The 26,558-nt window shown below is 43.2% G+C and overlaps 1 protein-coding gene across 1 annotated transcript; it reads right to left on the bottom strand.

Annotated features, from left to right (window-relative positions):
- Positions 1 to 15,505: 15,505 nt before the first annotated feature.
- Positions 15,506 to 17,647, bottom strand: LOC128636161 (E3 ubiquitin/ISG15 ligase TRIM25-like). Its single transcript, XM_053689210.1, has one exon. It carries the CDS (start codon positions 17,638 to 17,640, stop codon positions 16,057 to 16,059), a length of 1,584 nt encoding a protein of 527 aa, XP_053545185.1. The 5' UTR covers positions 17,641 to 17,647; the 3' UTR covers positions 15,506 to 16,056.
- Between the last annotated feature and the right edge of the window lie 8,911 nt (positions 17,648 to 26,558).

The following is a 26,558-nucleotide window of genomic DNA, read 5'->3' on the forward strand; positions in this document are numbered from 1 at the left end:
AATAAGATAAAAAATGATGAATGCTGCAGTGCCAAATAATGGCCATACAAATTATGTCAAGTGGGTAACTGCTGGTCTCAAATGTTATTGAGTACTTAGCATTAGCAACAATAGTTAATCCAATACAAGGAGGGAAGGTACACTTCCGCGAATTATGATGCTAAATACAGAGCTCGACCATTGTGAGCCTGAACTAGCATAGCAAGTTTTGTATATAGTTACACATTAGGGTTGAACTGTAAGTAAGTCTATCTGAATTACGTGTAAGGACAGGGTCCAATACTAGTTGAGTGTAAACACTATACTGCTATCATGTATATGTTGCTAAAAACAATTATTCCCACAAGACGTGTGTGTGTGGATGGTATATCTGGCAGGGGTGTACCACAATATGCTCACGGATTGCACAAGAAACTAATCTAAAAAGAGGATTGACCTCACACAAATTATCTAGCTAGTGCAATACTGGAGCGGTACTACACCCTGTCAGAGTCCCATACTATGTGTCTTAATATTTAACAATTATATACTAGTGACCGCAATGACGTTATACACATATGCCCAGAAAAGGGCTAAAGCAATGAAAGGAATATTCCGTTATAAGTATATAATAATGCGGCTATGCGTATCTCAATTATGCACACACAAACACTATGATACTGTCAGCATTCAAATCGAGCGCCTGATGCGCATTTCGCCACCTCTGTGGCTTTCTCAAAGGCTAACCCGTCCTGCCTCCACACGAGCGGTTAAATACCGCTCAGAGCCAATCACGGGTGAGTAATCATACACACCCTCTAACGGCTGGCCAATCACATATCATCTACCCGATAGGGTAGAGGTCCGTCACATGACTTCTGATGCAGATGTATATGGGCGTGATCCATCACGCGAATAGACACCCGCAATACCTAATATTATCTTGGGATATAGGTTATTCCCATTAGCTTGTATACGTTAATCGTAACATTGCCATAGCAATCGGGCATAATAAATAGGATCCAATTACGCAGTTGAGATTTTGTTAATCCATATTGGGTACAGAAGATAATAGCTCATAAAACAGAGTACCATTACAAGTGTTACGTTGTCTCTATTGTTGTGATGATGGCTCATATTCAGTTGCAACATATCAGTAAACTGATAGTAGTGTAGCTACAGAATGTAAAATGCTCATTTGCAAAGCTGTATCACATAGACTCAGGGTGTAAGAATCCTATATCGTAGTAGTAGTGATGGTACATATAGGGCCGACATTTCAGCCCACACCACTTCAATTAGAAGATGTTATATAGTGGTTGAATTTATTAAGGAGCCTGAGATAGGGAAGTGGACATATATATCCATTGTCTCTTAGCTTTACCCACATAGGGCTCCATGAACGAAGCAGCGAGAACTGCACCGGAGCCCTTGCGGGGCAGGATGGCATATGCAAGCTTGCTTCCAGCAATTAAAGAAGCAGCGGTTATTGGACCGCTGCTTCTTACACCCTACACCACCTCTGAGGTGGCGAGGGAAAATCACAGAGAGCTTGCTCGCTAACGCTGATTGACAGCCCCTTCAGTCACGCAATTGGTCGTGCAAATGAAGGGACGGGCATTACACACTTCGAGTAGTGTTTAATGATACATACTGGCTAGTGGGCGAACAGATCCGCTGTCCGTATGTAGCAAAGGCAGGCGGATAGCTTTGCAAGTTGCAAAGCTGTCTGTCCGTCTCTTAGTACATGGAGCACATACTGGTTAGAGCACCACCTGCAGGTCAATAAATATTTTACATGAGGGGTTGCACAATTAATTAAAACAATTATATTGGGTTGCTGATTGGTACTTGTGGAAGTGAAACTGTTCCCTTCCTCCACATACTCACATGGTTTGCAAATTTGTCTCTAACATTTATAAAACCCTTTCCTTTGCCTAAGCCAGTATGTCTGTGTTCTCTTAACGCACAGTACATAACGCACAGTACATAACGCACAGTACATAACACACAGTACATAACACACAGTACATAACACACATTACATAACACACATTACATAACACACATTACATAACATACATTACATAATACACAGTACATAAAACACAGTACATAACACACAATACATAACATACAGTACATAACATACAGTACATAACACACAGTACATAACATACAGTACATAACATACAGTACATAACACACAGTACATAACACACAGTACATAACATACAGTACATAACATACAGTACATAACACACAGTACATAACACACAGTACATAACACACAGTACATAACATACAGTTCATAACACACAGTACATAACACACAGTACATAACATACAGTACATAACATACAGTACATAACACACAGTGCATAACATACAGTACATAACACACAGTACATAACACACAGTACATAATACACAGTACATAACATACAGTACATAACACACAGTATATAACACACAGTGCATAACACACAGTACATAACACACAGTACATAACACACAGTACATAACACACAGTACATAACACACAGTACATAACATACAGTACATAACACACAGTACATAACATACAGTACATAACACACAGTATATAACACACAGTACATAACATACAGTACATAACACACAGTACATAATACAAAGTACATAACATACAGTACATAATACACAGTACATAACACACAGTATATAACATAGAGTACATAATACACAGTACATAACACACAGTACATAACATACAGTACATAACACACAGTATATAACACACAGTACATAACATACAGTACATAACACACAGTACATAACATACAGTACATAACACGCAGTACATAACATACAGTACATAACACACAGTACATAACACACAGTACATAACATACAGTACATAACATACAGTACATAATACACAGTACATAACACACAGTACATAACATACAGTACATAACACACAGTACATAACATACAGTACATAACATACAGTATATAACACACAGTACATAACACACAGTACATAACACACAGTACATAACATACAGTACATAACATACAGTACATAACATACAGTACATAACATACAGTACATAACATACAGTACATAACACACGGTACATAACACAGCACATAACACACGGTACATAACACACAGTACATAACACACAGTACATAACATACAGTACATAACACACAGTACATAACACACAGTACATAACACACAGTACATAACACACAGTATATGACACACAGTACATAACACACAGTACATAATACACAGTACATAACACTCAGTACATAACATACAGTACATAATACACAGTACATAACACACAATACATAACATACAGTACATAATACACAGTACATAACACACAATACATAACATACAGTACATAATACACAGTACATAACACACAATACATAACATACAGTACATAATACACAGTACATAATACACAGTACATAATACACAATACATAACATACAGTACATAATACACAGTACATAATACACAGTACCTAACACACAGTACATAACACACAGTACATAACACACAGTACATAATACACAGTGCATAACACACAATACATAACATACAGTACATAACGCACAGTACATAACATACAGTACATAACACACAGTACATAACACACAGTACATAACATACAGTACATAACATACAGTACATAACACACAGTACATAACACACAGTACATAACACAGCACATAACACACGGTACATAACACACAGTACATAACACACAGTACATAACACACAGTACATAACACACAGTACATAACACACAGTATATGACACACAGTACATAACACACAGTACATAATACACAGTACATAACACTCAGTACATAACATACAGTACATAATACACAGTACATAACACACAATACATAACATACAGTACATAATACACAGTACATAACACACAATACATAACATACAGTACATAATACACAGTACATAACACACAGTACATAACACACAATACATAACATACAGTACATAATACACAGTTCATAATACACAGTACATAATACACAGTACATAATACAAAATACATAACATACAGTACATAATACACAGTACATAATACACAGTACATAACACACAGTACATAACACACAGTACATAACACACAGTACATAATACACAGTGCATAACACACAATACATAACATACAGTACATAACGCACAGTACATAACACACGGTACATAACATACAGTACATAACATACAGTACATAACACACAGTACATAACACACAGTACATAACACACAGTACATAACACACGGTACATAACATACAGTACATAACATACAGTATATGACACGCAGTACATAACATACAGTACATAACATACAGTACATAACATACAGTACATAACATACAGTACATAACATACAGTACATAACATACAGTACATAACGCACAGTACACAATACACAGTACACAATACACAGTACATAACGCACAGTACATAACGCACAGTACATAACGCACAGTACATAACGCACAGTACATAACGCACAGTACATAACGCACAGTACACAATACACAGTACATAACACACAGTACATAACGCACAGTACACAATGCACAGTACATAACGCACAGTACATAACGCACAGTACACAATGCACAGTACACAATGCACAGTACATAACGCACAGTACATAACGCACAGTACATAAGATACAGCACATAACACACAGTACATAACACACAGTACATAACGCACAGTACATAACACACAGTACATAACATACAGTATATAACACACAGTACATAACATACAGTACATAACGCACAGTACATAACACACAGTACATAACACACAGTACATAACGCACAGTACATAACGCACAGTACATAACACACAGTACATAACACACAGTACATAACACACAGTACATAACATACAGTACATAACATACAGTACATAACACACAGTACATAACACACAGTACATAACATACAGTACATAATACACAGTAAATAACATACAGTACATAACACACAGTACATAAGGGATTAAATGCCCTACATATCCTGAGTGTCTGCTTGTAACTTAACTTATCATAACTTAACACTTAATATAACTTTATTAAATAATAAATAACAACACAACACAGTCTGTGGGTGAAAGACCCGTGGGTCGCATTTATTGGTACCAGCCGTGGAACTGGCAGGTAACTTAACCACGGGTGGTGGCAATCGGGGCCTACATTCTAACTATGGATAACCCCTTCTAGAAAATGGCCAAGGGACACTGCTGCAGACCACAAGGCGGAGATACTCACGCAGCTTTATATTTAGGGGTTTTTCGGCCCAACGATAATCAGCCCGAGCACGCCCAAGCATACCAAGCCTGTGACGTCACCCTGACCGCAATGGCCATTACTCAAACCTCCTTCCAGTCTGCAGCCGTGATCCAGACCACCCGCCAGATTAGGGTGCAAGCATTAGAAACTCCAAACCTGTAGGTCCAGCCTTGACTTGACGAACAGCATGTCAATAACTGGGGAGTTCAAAATTACCGTCCTTGGACATAGGGAAGTAGTTTGAGTAACCCTCTTCCAGCCTCAGACACCTAGTCTCGAATAGAGACTTAACGAAAAACCGATTGCCGCCTACTATATAGTTATCCGAATCAACAGTGCATTACAATTTCCAATCAGTAATGCAGAGAATCAAATCAATAATGCATTACAAGTTCCAATCCGTAATGCATAATGAATCAAATCAAAGATGGATAACAAAACAAAACGACAGTGCATAACAAATTCAACAACAGTGCATAACAGGGATGGGAGGGTGGGGAAAGATCTTCTGGGAGTCCACAGGAACAAAGAGGAAGTAGAATCCCTGCACATCCTTCTTATAAGGTTAGTAAACCCCTCCCAACACAATGCAACATTGTAACTAACACACACACACACAGCAGCACTCACTCCTCCAGGCCTTAACCCTTAGCTACGTTCCGGGCTATTTGCCCTGCACTTTCTTAAGGGATTAAATGCCCTACATCTCCTGAGTGTCTGCTTGTAACTTAACTTATCATAACTTAACACTTAATATAACTTTATTAAATAATAAATAACAACACAACACAGTCTGTGGGTGAAAGACCCGTGGGTCGCATTTATTGGTACAGCCGTGGAACTGGCAGGTAACTTAACCACGGGTGGCGGCAATCGGGGCCTACGTTCTAACTATGGATAACCCCTTCTAGAAAATGGCCAAGGGACACTGCTGCAGACCACAAGGCAGAGATACTCACGCAGCTTTATATTTAGGGGTTTTTCAGCCCAACGATAATCAGCCCGAGCACGCTTAAGCATACCAAGCCTGTGACGTCACCCTGACCGCAATGGCCATTACTCAAACCTCCTTCCAGTCTGCAGCCGTGATCCTGACCACCAGCCAGATTAGGGTGCAAGCATTAGAAACTCCAAACCTGTAGGTCCAGCCTTGACTTGACGAACAGCATGTCAATAACTGGGGAGTTTAAAATTACCGTCCTTGGACTTAGGGAAGTAGTTCGAGTAACCCTCTTCCAGCCTCAGACACCTAGTCTCGAATAGAGACTTAACGAAAAACCGATTGCCACCTACTATATAGTTATCCGAATCAACAGTGCATTACAATTTCCAATCAGTAATGCAGAGAATCAAATCAATAATGCATTACAAGTGCCAATCCGTAATGCATAACAAATCCAATCAAAGATGGATAACAAAACAAAACGACAGTGCATAACAAATTCAACAACAGTGCATAACAGGGATGGGAGGGTGGGGAAAGATCTTCTGGGAGTCCACAGGAACAAAGAGGAAGTAAAATCCCTGCACATCCTTCTTATAAGGTTAGTAAACCCCTCCCAACACAATGCAACATTGTAACTAACACACACACACAGTAGCACTCACTCCTCCAGGCCTTAACCCTTAGCTACGTTCGGGGCTATTTGCCCTGCACTTTCTTAAGGGATTAAATGCCCTACATCTCCTGAGTGTCTGCTTGTAACTTAACTTATCATAACTTAACACAATATAACTTTATTAAATAATAAATAACAACACAACACAGTTTGTGGGTGAAAGACCCGTGGGTCGCATTTATTGGTACCAGCCGTGCAACTGGCAGGTAACTTAACCACGGGTGGCGGCAATCGGGGCCTACATTTCTAGAAAATGGCCAAGGGACACTGCTGCAGACCACAAGGCGGAGATACTCACGCAGCTTTATATTTAGGGTTTTTTCGGCCCAACAATAATCAGCCCAAGCATACCAAGCCTGTGACATCACCCTGACCGCAATGTCCGTTACTCAAACCTCCTTCCAGTCTGCAGCCGTGATCCTGACCACCCGCCACAAGAGACTGACCTGCATATTCACTGGTCCTGACTCTTGCCGCCACCCTATACTCTTAGGAGTAACTCCTGCCTGATGTCCTGCAAGAACAAATCTACTCCTGCCGGTTCTAAATGAACCCCATCCTGCCTATACAAACCCTTATGGGCTGTCGAGATGTTCCCGTGCTCTACCACAAAACCCTTGAGTTCAACTACCTGCTTCCTCAAGTCCCTATTGATCTTTTTCCTGACCTGGAAAGCCGCCTTATGACACACCATGTGCCTCCATCTTAATCTAGGGATCACATTCGACCACCCGATTCTCACACCTGGAAACCAGAGTTTGAACTGCCTCAGGTCTGACTGCATTGCCCGAATTAGATCCAATGTGGGAATGGCCCCCACATCGTTGCCGCCGGCATGAATTATCAGAATGTGGGGTTTTTCCCACCTTCTCGTGGCATTCTGGAGCAATGCAGGCAGATCTGCCCAGGCCAAGCCTCCGCGCCCTAGCCAACGTAACACAGCCCTGGACAAAGGAAATCCTAGCTGCTGTCCTCCTGGCATGGCTGCAGCTCTAATTGCGGCCCAATGCACATATGAATGGCCGACGATCCACACCCGTACAGGACCTGGACGTTATTCTGAAAACAAACAAAACAAGAGATAGCCCGCTTGCAGTAGACCAGATCCTCACAACCTTGGCCCATTACCTTTAGGTATCGCCCCAGCAAGCCCCCCAAACTCTTGCATACTTGACCCTTGATCCCCGTTCTCAAACATACAGCGGCCTAACATAAGACTTATACCGCAGCAACCTCCACCGCCCTAATGAGCGGATGCATTCTGAGGACCAACCCAACTCTGCTGCCGTTGTCGCTGCCCCCACTCGGAAGGAGTGTGGGGCGATCCGAGACCCGTCAAGACCAGCCGTTGGCGCTGCCCTATCTACATCCTTCCCAAACTGGTATCTGGTCAGCGGGTCTCCATTAGCATGTATTAGAAACCTGGAGGAGCCTCCTGGCCGCACTTCCAGGTAAGATGACACTAGCCGCACGGGGCAACAGGTAACACCAGGCTGCCCCGGCAAGGAAAGCCAAGCCCCCCGGCCCTCCTGGTCGGTTTTGGACCTGGGAATGAACAATAGCATGGAGTCATCCACCAGTCTGACATGGTTGTGCATGACCCCCCCTGTGGCCGCAGTTTTGGCTTGCGGTACCAACTCGCCCACCCTTAATGCGCCATGAAACGCCAGGCCGAAGGCCGCCCCGAAGAGCGAGCCTCGAAAGGTGAGGAACATACCTCTGGTAGGACCACCAGCAACTTTACCAGCCGTTCTGCCGTAATGGGCTCCCTTGCGTCCCGTCATGGAACTTCCAGACGGCCCCACCCCCTAATAAGCTGCTTTACAAAGAAGGAGCGTGACTCGTCTTTAAAAGCGTATAGTCTGCAGAAGAAAGCCACAGCCGATAGCCTCGCGACCACCGCCCCCTTTTTTGCTTGCTTACCTCTCAGGTCCACCAGCCAGTGCAACAGAAACCCCTGTTCACCCTCACAGGAAGGGAACTCACGTAGGTCGCAGAAACCTACCCACTCGCTCCAGTACCTTACATATGCCGACCATGTGCTGGGTGCCAACGAAGCCCGCAACAAAGGAATCAGGGAAGTCCCTTGCCATCTGCCACAAAAAGAGAGGGCAAGAAAGACCATTAGGAGCCGCGGCAGGTGCCGCTGCCCTAAATGCCTCCCACTGGAAGCGAGACAATGCATCTGCAACTATATTCTGCACCCCTGGCACATACCGGGCCCAAAAGTCAATGTTCCATTGCAAACATCTCAACACCAGGTGTCGCAAATAATGCACCACCACAGGCGATGAAGCTGAAAGCCTGTTAACCGCAAACACCACGCTGAGATTATCCGTCCAGAAAATCACAGCCTTGTTACTAAACAGGTGACCCCACAGTTCCACTGCAACCAGTACAGGAAACAATTCCAGAAAGCAAAGATTGCGTGTAAGCCCTCTGGCCGTCCACTCCATTGGCCAGGGCTCCGCACTCCATGCCCCTTCAAAGTAAGCCCCATACCCGGATGCTCCAGCGGCGTCCGTGAACAGATGTAATGCTTGGTTAGATATTGGATCACCTCGCCACATGCAGATGCCGTTAAAGTCCTGGAGAAACCTCTCCCAGACCTGCAAGTCCACCACGAGATCCCTCGTGATGCGAATGTGCGATGCCGGAGCCCTACCTACGCCCAAACACCGCTCTAACTGCTTGCTAAACACCCTACCCCACGGGATAACTCTCCCTGCGAAGTGAAGGAGACCAAGGAGCGACTGCAGCTCCCGCAGCGAACACGTCTGTGCCGAAACCATGGCACGAACTGTTGCCAACATCTTGGCAACCTTTTCCTTAGGCAACCTACACTCTCCTGCCACCGAATCGATATCGATGCCTAAGAAAGTCAAGCACATGCACAGTCCCTCCATCATCCTCTGCTAGAGGAACCCCAAACCTGGCCATCATGAACCTCATGACTTTCATTAAAGAGGCATTCTTGCGAGTTGGCCGCCCCTACCAGGAGAAAGTCATCCAAGTAGTGCGCAACTCTGTCACTTCCAGCCACCGAGACCACCGCCCAGTGCAGGAAAGTGCTGAATGCTTCAAAATACGCGCAGGAATCGAACAGCCCATGGGTAGACAATGGTCAACATAATAACCCCCTTCAAACCAACACCCCATCAGTCCGAAGGATGATGGGTGAATCGGGAGAAGCCGAAACGCGGATTCTATGTCTAACTTCGCCATCAACGCTCCAGGGCCCCGTTCCCTGACCATAGCCAGCGCGTCGTCAAATGACTGGTAATGGACTGAGCTCAATTCCTCCGGAATGGCGTCGTTTACTGACTGCCCTTTCGGATAAGAGAGGTGTTGTATGAGCCGGAACTTACCCGTTTCCTTTTTGGGGACAACCCCCAGCAGGGAAACAACTAAATCCGGCAGTGGCAATTCCCTGAAAGGGCCAGCAACCCTACCCAAGGCCACTTCTTTTCCCAGCTTCTCCCTGACTGCCTCAGGGTACTGAGAAGCTGATTTCAGGTTCTTCCTGTCTCGGGCTCCCACTACTCGACCGACTACTGGGATCATGAAACCCTCACGCAAGACAGACGTGCTTGAACGTGTACGATGTGCCCCGCTCGCACGCTTTATCCTGATACTGCCAGCACACACCCCCTTGCCGCCGTCGAAAGCGCAATGTCTGCCTACCCTCAGGCGATGCTGCCGTGGAGCCCGCTTGCACCCTCCTTTCCGCATCAAGATGCGCCCATAGATGCAAATCCATTGTGCCAAAATCAAGCAATGGGTTGCCCACCTTCTTCTTCCGATATAGCATATCGTACTCTCTCCACGCACCATCAGCAAACTTTCTGTGTATTGCATCAATGGTGTCGACGTACTTAAAGAGGGCAGTCCCATGATCAGGAAACCTCTCCAAGTACCAAGTGGCGTAGACCCTGAAACACCGATGCCACTCAAGGGTATCGGGCCGCCTAAATTTCTTAGGGCCCGTACCATCCTCCGCCATTTCTTTAAACTTAAAAGCCTCTGCAGACAGTTCAAATATGTTCACATACTTACCGTCCTGGATACGCTTCACCGTCTTAGACTTAAGGTGTGCATGCAAACTGTGTACCTGGCATGAATAAGTATCCCCATGTACCGCTGCCTTTCTGTTCACCGCCTGTGGTGACCCCCCAGCAACCCCTAGGAGTTGAGATGACTGCGCCACACTACTGGCGTTGCCATCCCCGTGATTGCCCCTACTCATCTTTCTCAACATTCTATACATCCTCCTATGCCCTTTCGTGTGCAAACCCAGGGACCCATCTATCTCAGCCCCCGAACCTGACCCACTAGAGCTGGAAGAATTACACCGCCCCCTAGGTAAACCAAGTTGCACCTCACCAGAGAAAGCACCCAATGCGGCCTGGCCTTGTCCAGAAGCACTGCTGACTCCTCTAGGCACGAGAGCTCCAGAACTCCAGAACTCTGAGTCGCCATATCCCTGCTGGATGAGGATGTCCTGGGTACCTGCAAAATAGAAGCCAAGAGGGGAGTACCTCATGAAGAGCCAGCCGTCTCCTCCCTATCCCCCCCTTCCCCAAATTCTAGATACCCTACCCGGTCGCTATCACTCACACCGCATGCCAAACTCACATCATCATCCGTACTGGTGGACAGCCCACTAGCCGAATCCTCTTGAAATCTCATGGTCCTACTCCGACCCTGAGACTTCGATCCCCTGGCCTGTCTCACCTGCCCCCTCCCAGGGCTCTCCAGGCCTTCCCCAGGGCCATCGCTAATGCTAGCATGCCCCCTTTTCACAGCCCCCCTTGTGGCTATTTGCCCCAACCGTGCTGGTGAGGTCCTGCTGGGCGTCATTATACCCTGCAGGCCTTGCTCCTGGGGCTCCGCTACCGCAGTGTCACCCCCTGAGCTATGTGCCACAACGGCCCCCTTATTTGCGGTCTTAGCCGAGGGGGCCTTTCCTTTACTTTGGGCCGCGGCGGGTGCGGGAGCCGCCTTAGCTTTGCCCCCTCCTAACGTAGGCCGCGAGCGCGAGGGGGGTGCCCTCTCGGCATCCCCTCCTTTATTGCTTGTTCCCGCTGCGGCTCTTGTGCGCACTCCCTGCTGCGCCACCCCCGGAGTGCCCCCCGAGGGGCCTTGCTGTCCCGCTTCCTCATTCTCACTTGCCCCATGACTCCTCGCTGCTGCCCCTTGTCCTGGCCTGCCATGCGCCCCCTCAGCCTCCTGAGGCCTAGCTGTCTTAACCCCAAGAGCGGGTGTCCCCCGAGGTGCTCTTATTTTGGATGCCATGAGGGACGACGAACCGGAGGCCTGCACACTACCATAGGCCGAAGCCTGGGCCTGAAGTACCGCCAGACCCGACGAGGCACCCACGAGGACCGACGCTAAGGACTGTAAGAGGGACACCGCCGCCGCCACCGATTCCCCGGAGAGGACCACTGCCGCAGGTAAGGCCGCACTGCTCCCAATACCAACACCAACGGAACTCTCCCCAGAGGTACCCGAACCCCTTATGGCCTCGCTGGGCCCCGCAACTACAGGCCCCTGCCTAAGGCCTACTCCGGAACCCCCGGGTGCATCACCGGGACCCCCAGAGCAGAAACCGGAGCTCCCCTGGGACCCCCTAGGCCCTATGCCTGACCCGCCTAGCGCGCCTGCTCGCCCCTCAGGCCCTACATCCCCTTGGGGCCTACACTCCAACCCGACAGGCTGATAAGCCTGTCCGGGCCCACCATCCCCTACTAAATTCTCCCGTGCAGGAGAAGAAAATAACACAGGGCTACCCTCCCCCCTAAGGGAGAAACGGGCAGACACAGCCCAGACCCATGGCCCAGACCCACCGTGACATTTCCAGATGGGGATGGTGCGACCCAATCAACGTCCTCTAACTCCATTTCTTCCCATTCTCCAGATTCGCCTTCCATTGGAAAAATGCTGCAAACTGCTAAGCTGAAAGATCTTCTGGGAGTCCACAGGAACAAAGAGGAAGTAGAATCCCTGCACATCCTTCTTATAAGGTTAGTAAACCCCTCCCAACACAATGCAACATTGTAACTAACACACACACACAGCAGCAGCACTCACTCCTCCAGGCCTTAACCTTAGCTACGTTCCAGGCTATTTGCCCTGCACTTTCTTAATACACAGCACATAACACATAGCACATAACACACAGCACATAACACACAGCACATAACACACAGTACATAACACACAGTACATAACACACAGTACATAACATACAGTACATAATACACAGTACACTACACACAGTACACTACACACAGTACACTACATACAGTACACTACACACAGTACACTACACACAGTACACAACACCCAGTACATAACACACAGTACATAACACACAGTACATAACATACAGTACATAACATACAGTACATAACATACAGTACATAATACACAGTACACTACACACAGTACACTACACACAGTACACTACATACAGTACACTACACACAGTACATAACATACAGTACACTACACACAGTACATAACACCCAGTACATAACACACAGTACATAACACACAGTACATAACATACAGTACATAACACACAGTACATAACACACAGTACATAACATACAGTACATAACACACAGTACATAATACACAGTACATAACATACAGTATATAACACACAGTACATAACACACAGTACATAACACACAGTATATAACACACAGTACATAACACACAGTACATAAAGTATACAATACACAGTACATAACACACAGTACATAACATACAGTACATAACATACAGTACATAACATGCAGTACATAACACGCAGTACATAACACACAGTATATAACATACAGTACATAACACACAGTACATAACACACAGCACATAATACACAGTACTTAACACACAGTACATAACACACAGTACATAACATACAGTACATAACACACAGTACATACCACACAGCACATAACACACAATACACAGTACATAACACACAGTACATAACACACAGTACATAACATACAGTACATAACATACAGTACATAACACACAGTACATAACACACAGCACATAATACACAGTACATAACACACTACATAACACACAGTACATAACACACAGTACATAACACACAGTACATAACATACAGTACATAACACACAGCACATAACACACAGCACATAACACACAGTACACAATACACAGTACATAACACACAGTACACAATACACAGTACATAACATACAGTACATAACACACAGTACATAACACACAGTACATAACATACAGTACATAACACACAGTACATAACACACAGTACATAACACACAGTACATAACATACAGTACATAACACAGTACATAACACACAGTACATAACACACAGTACATAACACACAGTACATAACACACAGTACATAACATACAGTACATAACACACAGTACATAACATACAGTAAATAACATACAGTACATAACATACAGTACATAATACACAGTACATAACACACAGCACATAACACACAGTACACAATACACAGTACATAACACACAGTACACAATACACAGTACATAACATACAGTACATAACACACAGTACATAACACACAGAACATAACACACAGTACACACAGTACATAACACACAGTACATAACATACAGTACATAACACACAGTACATAACACACAGTACATAACACACAGCACATAACATACAGTACATAACACACAGTACATAACACACAGCACATAACACACAGCACATAACACACAGTACATAACACACAGTACATAACACACAGTACATAACAAAGTATACAATACACAGTACATAATAAACAGTACACAACACACAGTACATAAACTATACAATACACAATACATAACACACAGTACATAAAGTATACAATACACAGTACATAACACACAGTACACAACACACAGTACATAAAGTATACAATACACAATACATAACACACAGTACATAAAGTACACAACACACAGTAAACAACACACAGTACATAAAGTATACAATACACAATACATAACACACAGTACACAATACACAGTACATAAAGTATACAATACACAATACATAACACACAGTACATAAAGTACACAGCACACAGTACACAACACACAGTACATAAACTATACAATACACAATACATAACACACAGTACATAAAGTATACAATACACAGTACATAACACACAGTACACAACACACAGTACATAAAGTATACAATACACAATACATAACACACAGTACATAAAGTACACAACACACAGTAAACAACACACAGTACATAAAGTATACAATACACAATACATAACACACAGTACACAATACACAGTACATAAAGTATACAATACACAATACATAACACACAGTACATAAAGTACACAACACACAGTACACAACACACAGTAAACAACACACAGTACATAAAGTATACAATACACAATACATAACACACAGTACACAATACACAGTTTCCTATTGATTTGAATCTCTTGCCCTTCTGCTTAATCATCTCTCTGTAACATAAGGAGACCAGACTTTCATGCATAAATATCTTATTTTATTTCATCCCCAGTTCATACACAATGTGTACAATGCACAAACGTCACTGGCTCACAGGCAGCATCATTATTATTATTATGTGACAGTGTATCTAGTGCAGGATTCTCACCCAGGTACCATCACCCCATACCCAGAATGCACCATCACCCCATACCCAGAATGCACCATCCCCCCATACCCAGAATGCACCATCCCCCCATACCCAGAATGCACCATCACCCCATACCCAGAATGCACCATTATTATTATGTAACAGTGTATCTAGCGCAGGATTCTGACCCAGGTACCATCACCCCATACCCAGAATGCACCATCGCCCCATACCCAGAATGCACCATCACCCCATACCCAGAATGCAGCATTATTATTATGTAACAGTGTATCTAGCTAGGATTCTCACCCAGGTACCATCACCCCATACCCAGAATGCATCATCACCCCATACCCAGAATGCACCATCATCCCATACCCAGAATGCACCATCACCCCATACCCAGAATGTAGCATTATTATTATGGTCAGTGTATCTAGTGCAGGATGCTCACACAGGCACCTTCACCCCATACACAGAATGCAGCATGAAGAGGCTCAGTGAAGGTGGTAGTGAAGGTGTATAAGTGTCTGACCGGGTCACACAGCTTAAAGAAGGTCAGACGCCCAGCCTCATAGTCCAGCAGTATTCCTACTGTGTCACATGACAGAGGGGGATGTAATGAGATGCGCATTGTGTTATGGACCACTGAAAGATCTTTATCACTATTCAAACCCCAGGACTTGTTGTTGTTTCCTATCCAAGACTGACGTTCTCCCCTCCCCATACTGGTATAACAAACCCCTACACACCAGTGCCCCGATTTACTGATTTGCACTTCCCAGTAATGTCGTCCTGAGGAAAAGCTCCTGGTGCTCAATACCTGAGGATAATAAGTAAATCTCTCTGGTGTTTCTGGTCGCTGCTGGTTTATACCTGAGCAGGATGCCGTTTTCAGTTCACCTGATACAATAACATTATTATGAGCTGTGTTTATATCTAGAAATATGTCTGTCACCTGCACATACAGCTCTCTCTTTACATCAGACACAATATCAGCTAAACCTCTGTATAAGGCCACTGAGATCAGATCCTCATACAAATGCCCCCCAGCAGGGACCTGTTTATCACCTCTCTGTGTGACCTCATTATCTCCTTTCTCAGCACCACAAAAGTCATCTCTGTGTGATTCCTGTTCTTGTAGGACAGTTAATGGGTCAGTCATGTTGCACAGCTCCTCGATTTGACTCATCTTTCTGGTCAGCTCGTCCTTCTCTTTTTCCAGCTGCTGGATCTGATTAGAGATTGTGAGTAAAACCTGCTCCTGCTGCCGGGTGATGTCACTCAGGACTCGCTTCTCTAGGTCTTCCAGCTGTTTCCTGATGTCCCTAATCAGGGCAGTGAGTCGTTCTGTTACACCAGCTGCTTTCTGTTGCACCCCTCTCCTGTGCTCCTGCAGACTCTGGACTCTTTTCTCAGTCTTCTCTCTCTTTGTGGTCAGTTTCTGCAGAACATCTCTCAATCTCTTTTTCTTCTTCTCAGAAGCCTCATTCAGCAGCTCCACCTGGTGTCCCCTGTGCTCTCCGGCCAGGGAGCAGAACACACAGATACAGGTAGCATCCTCAGTGCAGTAATATTTCAGCAGCATCCTGTGTATGGAGCATTTTCTGTTACCCCAGGAAGTGGTGGGTTCAGTTAGGACGTGTTCCTCAGACTTGTTGTGTGACCTCAGGTGGGGATCACACAGAGAAGCCTCACACAGCAGACAGGATTTAGTAGCAGGTACAGGAGAGTGAATACAGTAAGTGCAGAAGATACCAGTGTCTTTGTGCTCTTGCTCAGTAATCTGTAAATTCCTCACTATGTTACACAGCGCTATGTTTCTCTGAAGCTCAGGTCTCTTATTAAAACTCTTTCTGCACACAGGACAGGTATAAACCCCAGACCTCTTCTGCGTACCCAGCACACTCTTAATACAGCCCAGGCAGAAGTTATGGCCACATCTCAGAGTTACAGGATCTGTATAAAAATTCAGGCAGATGGGGCAGGTTAGCTCCTCTCTCAGATCAGCAGACGCCATGTTTGTATCCAGCAGCGGCAGGAAATGAAACGTACAATATCTTTCTATTCAGCACAAGGGTGTGGCACATACGTAACTATTCAGCAGCAGGAAATGTAACTTACAATATAAAGCTATTCAGCACAAGGGTGTGGCACATACGTAACTATTCAGCAGAATGAAATGAAACTTACAATATATATAGTTACTCAGCACAAGGGTGTGGCAGTTACGTAACTGCATGTGGTCGGCCTGTTAACTCTTTATGTCCCAGACTGCAGTGACCAGGGCAGGTTTATAAACTCTGATAAATGTTCTGTAGTGCTCAGTAATTTGTGTATCTGATGACATGACTGATAAACAAAGAGAAACTCTTATTATTGTGCCAGCCGTTCAGACTTTTAACTGTTTCCAAAAAATTCAAAGTATGTGCACCAAATGTGTTGCCAATATGTGTAAAACAGAGTGATGTGAAATGTCTGTTGGTCGCGAGCTGCCCCAGGTAATTGCACTGAACAGGCAAATAATACTTGTCTAATAACCAATTGCAATGCTTGCAACAAGTAACCGGCACTCTTAGGCAAACCAAATAAAACGTTACGTTAACCTTCACTCACCCGTGTTCTGCGGATTGGGGGTACTTCTGGCAGACCTCTGCCGCTTTACATCCGCCACACTCTGTGCAGGTAAGGCTCCAATCAGGCAAAGGGCAAATTCACCGGAAGGCGCCAGGACGAAGCGGTGTACCTCTACCGCCTCAACTTATCCCAGCCGCAGTACTTCCTTGTATTGTGTAAGTTGCTCCTCCCCCCTGCTCCGCTCCGTAACACGGTGAGACTTAGTGTTGAAAACAGCGGTCACCAAGACCGTAAGTATATGGCTAAACACAGATGGTCATCATACTTGCTCCAAACTGATAATCAATGTCCCATACTCAGCAAATGCTACCGGTGTACTGGAAAGTGAAAAGATCAAAGAGAGGAAGTCCCAGTAGCATAAAATTAAATCCTTTATTCTTGGTTCAAATAAAATCAAACATGGATATTCACAGCAAAGACGATGTGGAAGGTGCTGAGGGCGCAGCACTAACTGGCTTACATGTTTCGGAAATGATCCGTAGTCATAGCCTGTAGTGCTGAGCCCCACATCTGATGACATCACATGAAATATTAGCACAGAAATAAATCTAGTTTTTCTGTAAATAAAATATTATACCACACAGTATAACAGCACCTACACATACATAAGTGAACGCTACATATATTTTATACAGTTTATCATCTGTAGTTTCCTTTTATGGGAATTTCTAATCTATTCAAAAAACTTTATTTCTTTTCTAAGATATGGTGAGTCCACGGCTTCATCATTTACTGTTGGGAATATCTCTCCTGGTCAGCAGGAGGAGGCAAAGAGCACCACAGCCAAACTATTAGGTATCACTTCCCTACCCACAATCCCCAGTCATTTTCTTTGCCTTCGGTGCAAGCAGGAGGTGAAGTTTTTTGGTGTCTGACACTTCAATCAAGATTTTATTTTTTTGATAGCCAGAGTAGGTTTACTGTGATCTTTCCTCTCAAGATTGGGGTTAGCTGTACTCCACATCAGTCTTTTCAGTAAGGCAGTGGTGGCTTTTAAGCAGTTATCTGTTTGTGGTTCCCGAAAAAGAGGGAACTTTCTGTCCTATTCTAGACCTGAAGAGTCTAAACAAGTTTCTCAGAGCACCATCCTTCAAGATGGAAACTATACGTTTCATTCTTCCTTTGGTCCAAGTGGGTCAGTTCATGACGACCATAGACTGGAAGGATGCGTACCTTCATGTTCCTATTCACAAGGATCATCACAAATTTCTGAGATTTGCCTTTCAAGACAAGCAATATCAGTTTGTGGATTTTCAGTTTGGACTTGCCACAGGCTCCCAGAAATTGATCAAAGGTTCTGGGGGCTCTTTTGGCAGTGATTCGGTCTCGGGGTATTTTCTACGTTCCCACGGATGGAAAGTAAATCTGGGAAAGAGTTCCCTTGTTCCAGCTACAAGGTTAGTTTTCTTAGGACCCATAATAGCTTCTCTATCAATGAAAATATTTCTGACCGAGGTAAAAAAGGTCAAGATTCTGTCCTCTTGCTTCGCTCTACAGTCTGTTGTTCGGCATTAGTGGCTCAATGTATGGAGGTGATTGGGCTGATGGTTGCTTCCATGGACATCATTCCCTTTGCTCGATTCCATCTGAGAGCTCTGCAGTTATACATGCTCAATCAATGGAATGGGGACCATACGGATCTGTCTCAAAGAATAGATCTGGATCAGTCAACAAGAGACTCTCTCCCGTGGTGGCTTTCTCAGGAACATCTGTCTCAGGGAACATGTTTTTGGAGACCTTCCTGGGTGATTTTGACTACGGACGCCAGCCTACTGGGCTGGGGATCAGTCTGGGACTTGCTAAAGGTGCAGGGACTTTGGACTCAGGAGGAGTCTGTTCTCCCCATAAGCATCTTGGACTTGAGAGCAATTTTCAATGCTCTGATGGCTTGGCCTCAGCTGTCTTTAGCCCGGTTTATCAGGTTTCAGTCAGACAACATGACCGCAGTGGCTTACATCAACCACCAGGGAGAGACTCAGAGTTCCTTAGCTATGAAGGAGGTGGCACAGATTGTTCAGTGGGCGGAAGCTCACAATTGTTGTCTGTCTGCCATCCACATTCCAGGAGTAGACAACTGGGAAGTGGATTTCCTGAGCAGACAGACTTTTCATTCCAGGGAGTGGGAACTCCATCTGGAGGTGTTCTCCAGCTTAACCCTCAAATGGGGGATACCGGAGTTGGATTTGATGGCGTCAAGGTCAAGGGATCTACAGGCCGCTCTGATAGATGCTCTGGCAGTCCCTTTGGATTTCATGCTGGCATACCTGTTTCTTCCATTTTGTTCTCCTTTCATGAGTCATTGCTCGTATCAAACAGGAGAGAGCATCAGTAATTCTAATCACCCCTGTGTGGCCTAGCAGAATCTGGTATGCAGATCTAGTGAAGATGTCATGTCTCCCACCTTGGAGGCTGCCTCTGAGGAAGGACCTTCTTATTCAGGGTCCCTTCCTTCATCCAAATCTCGTTTCTCTGACTGCTTGGACATTGAACGCTTAGTTTTGTCTAAGCGTGGTTTTTCAGAATTGGTCATTGAGACCATGATTCAGGCTCGCAAGCCTGTTACTAGAAGGAAAAAGAAAAAAAAACATACGGCAGCATGGTAATAGAGTGCGCCAAAAAGGTTCCAGTGAGGGTGTATGAGTAGACCAAAGGAACTGTGATACAAAAAATATGTGGTGTGCAATAGTGAAATAAATTCTTGTGCATAAAAAAGTGGTGTAACCAATAAACATAGTGACAATAATTATAAATTGTAAATAATGGTGATAATACCATTCAAATGCATTAGCATTAAAATGACAACAATTTGTAGAAAATGCTTATCGTGCAAAAGTCCCAAAAAGGTGCTGATGAGTGGTATCTCAGGCTGTCAGTCTCTCTGAGGGTTATATGGGGATTTTTGTCACAATAATGATGTTAAAGTGCAGCAGGCAGCTGGTCTTGGAACTGTCTGATCAAAACAGGATATCTAGAAATTGAACAAAAGAAGACGGCGCCTCATAGTGCAAGTAAATTCCGGAAAGATGGGGTCACAATAGGAAACAACAATTGTAGATATATTCACAAGAGAATTGGCACTCTTATATAAAGAAGTGCGAATGGGCAGGCTGACGTTTTTGCAGCAGTCAGTACACTGAAAACAGGTGGTATCCAAACTTCCAAGGATGCAGCTGTGGGCTCTCCTCCACGGATTGAGAAGGGATCGTCTGGAGCCGTGCTGTGTTGAAAACAGGCAGCTTTTCCCTGCGTGCAGCAAACACTTAGAGCTAGTGTTCAGAATAATCACTCCACAGTAAATTTGAGGAGGCAAACACTGTCTTGACAGTAACCAAATAACTGGCAAATAATAGGAACCCCGAAAGAATCAGGCTTGAATAAAAAGGGATAAGAACAATTTATTGTATGAGCTTTAAACGCGTTTCTCAGCCGCAAGCTCCTGGCTGTTTCATCAAGTAAAATGTATTACACATGAGGATACAAAACAAATTTAAAAAGGGTGCCAAGGCGTTTCATTGGTCAGTGTCGGACTAATCCTGGGCTATGATACATTGTAAACAAATCTATAATGTAATAATATCAAGACAAAGATTGTATATACCAGAGCCCCTACACTTAGAAGCAAATTAGCACTGAGCAAGAAGGTTAAACATATCATATCCAATTCACAACCTACAATAAAGAAAAAAACCAACTCCTTTTTAGAAAGAATAGGGGTATATAAATGTGGACAAAGAAAGTGCAACACATGCAGATTTATAACATCTGGAAAAAAGACTTTTCAGTCTTTTGTCAGTGGAGAAGTCTTCAATATCACTAGAATTTTTAACTGTAACTCTGTTTATGTTGTATATGTTCTGGAATGTTGTTGTGGGATCCAGTGCGTAGGCCGCACCTCCAGGAAGGCTAAAGTACGCTGGGGCGAACATTGGCGGAACTGCAAAAATTGCACCAAAAAAAGATCAAGCACAGCATTCCTGAACATTGTCTATATAAACACAAGGGTATCTCTGATATTTTCAGATTTTACCCTATTGACTACATTCCGCCTTCTACAGATTATAACAGAGTTATACAATTAAGAATCCGAGAAACCTTTTGGATTCATAAATTAAAAACTTTACATCCATTTGGCCTTAATTCCAATCTAGACCTAGCGGCATTCAACTAAAGAACATTCACATCACCAGGTTTCACTTCCCCATTCCCAACTCCCGTTTGTTTTATATGCTTTGATCCTCTTAAATTTGCTTTATATACAAGGCCAAATATAGCATTATTACAACATCTTTTCATTTTTACTTACACATATGCACCTTGTCTTAGAGATCATTTTCTTAATATCTATTTGAGCCAATTCTCTATTTATAGAGTCTTATCTGTAATCCTACAACCGTATAATACTATCCCAAGTTGTTAAACTTCATATTACATCTGTTTACAGCGTTACTGCAATGCAATATTATATATATATCTGTCTATATTGTTATTAACATAATATTCCCCTCCCCCCCCTTTCAATATTACAAACATAATGTATATTCTCTTCTCTATCGCCCCATATGGGCTCCAGACATTTTTTCATTATACCAGTACAATAAGGTATGACAGTGATACAAGTTCAGGTTCCACTACTCTCTTTTGAGGTTTGTTAGTTATACATCATCTTTTTACAGACAACCATATATTTTTTACACTAAGGTACTTCGTTGACACAGATCACAAATAATTTTATTTCCGACACATTCCCTTCTTTTGCGCATTCAATATTAAAGATTGGGGTCCACATATTTTTCATATTTCACCCCCTTTTCATACATATTTTTTATATATACATTTTTATAAATTTTCTGTTTAACAATATTATACTTGGTTCCATGGCCCTTTGATGCATTTTCCATCTCTCCGTTGCTCTTATATAACACTTGTCACCTTTACAACATTTGTAAGAAAACCTCAATGCACAAAGGGGATCGCTTCCAATAGCGCCTCTAAGATTTATAGCACCTATCTCATTTGCTTACTACGCCACTAAAGATTATAAATATAGCCCTTAGATGGTCGCAGTGTTTTATAACATGCAAAATAAGGAGGAACGATATACAAAGTCATATTTATTGTTTTTCAGACATTTTACACTCCCTATGGGATTCAAATTAGTGAGCCGTAAACCTTTTTGGTTTAAATATCATCCTTGATATGCCACTACTTTTTATCTTCCTTTTTTTGGAAAACATTACATGTCAGTTAGAAGGTTTAGATCCTAATTATAATATATTTTTTTCCCCACTCTGGATTTTTAATGGAAATGTCTTGCTTTATTTTATTTTGGACACTTTTTATTTTATTTTTTTGCAGGTATCGCTCATTTTTGCCTGTGATTTTCAGCAACAAAAAGCAATTTTACATATTGTTACTAGTTTATTTTCAATCTAGTAATTGATACATATTCATGAATTTTTTTTATACATCAGCGGATACAACGTTAGAATATAAACCCACTTCATATACATTCTTTTTGAAAATTATTTATTCATATAGACGATGTTCCACAACATTTCACAGATCAAACGCTCTTTAGACTTGGCTTAAACGCAAACTATTATATTTAGGAATACCTATCAGGTTCTTACAATCTAGTCAGGAAAGTTTTTTATTGTGTTATTTGTATTTTTATACAATTTGTCTTGATATTATTACATTATAGATTTGTTTACAATGTATCATAGCCCAGGATTAGTCCGACACTGACCAATGAAACGCCTTGGCACCCTTTTTAAATTTGTTTTGTATCCTCATGTGTAATACATTTTACTTGATGAAACGGCCAGGAGCTTGTGGCCGAGAAACGCGTTTAAAGCTCATACAATAAATTGTTCTTATCCCTTTTTATCCAAGCCTGATTCTTTCGGGCTTCCTATTATTTGCCAGTTATTTGGTTACTGTCAAGACAGTGTTTGCCTCCTCAATTTTACCGTGGAGTGATTATTCTGAACACTAGCTCTAAGTGTTTGCTGCACGCAGGGAAAAGCTGCCTGTTTTCAACACAGCACGGCTCCAGACGATCCCTTCTCAACCCGTGGAGGAGAGCCCACAGCTGCATCTTTGGAATTTTGGATACCACCTGTTTTCAGCGTACTGACTGCTGCAAAAACGTCAGCCTGCCCATTCGCACTTCTTTATATAAGAGTGCCAATGCTCTTGTGAGTATATCTACAATTGTTGTTTCCTATTGTGACCCCATCTTTCCGGAATTTACTTGCACTATGAGGCGCTGTCTTCTTTTGTTCAATGTTACTAGAAGGATTTACCAGATGGTATGACGTAAATATCTGTATTGATGTGAATCAAAGGGTTACTCTTGGAGTAGAGTCAGGATTCCTAGAATTTTGTCTTTTCTCCAGGATGGTCTGGAGAAAGGTTTGTCAGCGAGTACCCTGAAGGGTCAGATTTCTGCATTGTCTATTTTGTATACATATTTTGTCAGGCCCTGGTCAGAATCAGGCCTGTGTTTAAGTCATTAACACTTACATACCAAATCCAAAGGGTGAAATATGGCTCAGGAACAGTAAAAAGGAAATTTATGCTTACCTGATAAATTTGTTTCTTTTACGATATGACGAGTCCACGGATTTCATCCTTACTTGTGGGATTTATCCTCCTGCTAACAGGAAGTGGCAAAGAGCACCACAACAGAGCTGTATATATACCTCCAGTCATTCGACCGAAGTTAGGAAGAGAAAGGAAAAGCCAAAGGTGCAGAGGTGACTGAAGTTTAAGAAAAATAAATATATACCTGTCTTAGAAATGACACGGTCGGCCGTGGACTCATCATATCGTAAAAGAAACAAATTTATCAGGTAAGCATAAATTTCCTTTTCTTTTACCAGATATGACGAGTCCAAGGATTTCATCCTTACTTGTGGGATACAATACCAAAGCTACAGGACACGGATGAAAGGGAGGGACAAGACAGGGACCTAAACGGAAGGCCCCACTGCTTGAAGAACCTTTCTCCCAAAAACAGCCTCAGAAGAAGCAAAAGTATCAAATTTGTAAAATTTGGAAAAAGTGTGAAGAGACGACCAAGTTGCACCTTGCAAATCTGTTCAACAGAAGCATTGTTTTTAAATGCCCATGAGGAAGCCACAGCCCTAGTGGAATGAGCCGTAATTCTTTCAGGAGGCTTCTGTCCAGCAGACTCATATGCCAGATGGATGATACTCTTCAGTCAAAAAGAAAGAGAGGTAGCCGCAGCTTTCTGGCCCCTACGCTTTCCAGAAAAAACAACAAATAAAGAAGAAGATTGACGAAATTCTTTAGTTGCCTGTAAGTAAAACTTCAGGGCACGGACCCCGTCCAAGTTATGCAACAGATGCTCCTTCTTAGAAGAAGGATTAGAACATAATGAAGGAACCACAATTTCCTGATTAATATTCTTATTTGAAACAACCTTAGGAAGGAACCCAGGTTTGGTACGTAAAACCACCTTATCAGAATGAAAGATAAGATAAGGTGAGTAACATTGTAACGCTGAAAGTTTAGAAACTCTACGAGCAGAAGAAATAGCAACCAAAATCAAAACTTTCCAAGATAATAACTTAATATCTATGGAATGCATGGGTTCAAACGGAACCCCTTGAAGAACATTAAGAACTAAAAATTCAAACTCCAGGGTGGAGCAATTGGTCTAAACACAGGCTTGATTCTGGTCAGAGCCTGACAAAAAGACTAAACGTCTGGAACATCTGCCAAACGTTTGTGTAGTAAAATTGACAAAGCAGAGATTTGTCCCTTTAAGAAACTCGCTGATAACCCTTTCTCCAATCCTTCTTGGAGAAAAGACAGAATTCTGGGAATCCTAACTCTACTCCATGAGTAGCCCTTGGATTCGCACCAATAAAGATATTTACACCATATCTTATGGTAGATCTTTCTAGTAACAGGCTTACGTGCCTGAATCAAAGTATCAATGACTGAATCAGATAAAATCAAGCATTCAATCTCCAAGCAGTCAGTTGCAGAGAAACTAGATTTGGGTGTTGGAAGGGTCCCTGAAAGAGAAGGTCCTGCCTCAATGGAAGCTTCCACGGCGGCAGAGAGGACATGTCCACTAGATCGGCATACCAAGTCCTGCAAGGCCACGCAGGCACGATTAGAATTACTGAAGCCCTCTCCTGCTTGATCTGAGCAATCACCTGAGGCAGGAGAGCAAACGGTGGAAACACATAAGCTAGGTTGAACGACCAAGGCGCTGCCAAGGCATCTATCAGTTCGGCCTGAGGATCCCTTGACCTGGATCCA

This window comes from Bombina bombina, chromosome 7 (assembly GCF_027579735.1).
Source record: "Bombina bombina isolate aBomBom1 chromosome 7, aBomBom1.pri, whole genome shotgun sequence".
Lineage (NCBI taxonomy): Eukaryota > Metazoa > Chordata > Amphibia > Anura > Bombinatoridae > Bombina > Bombina bombina.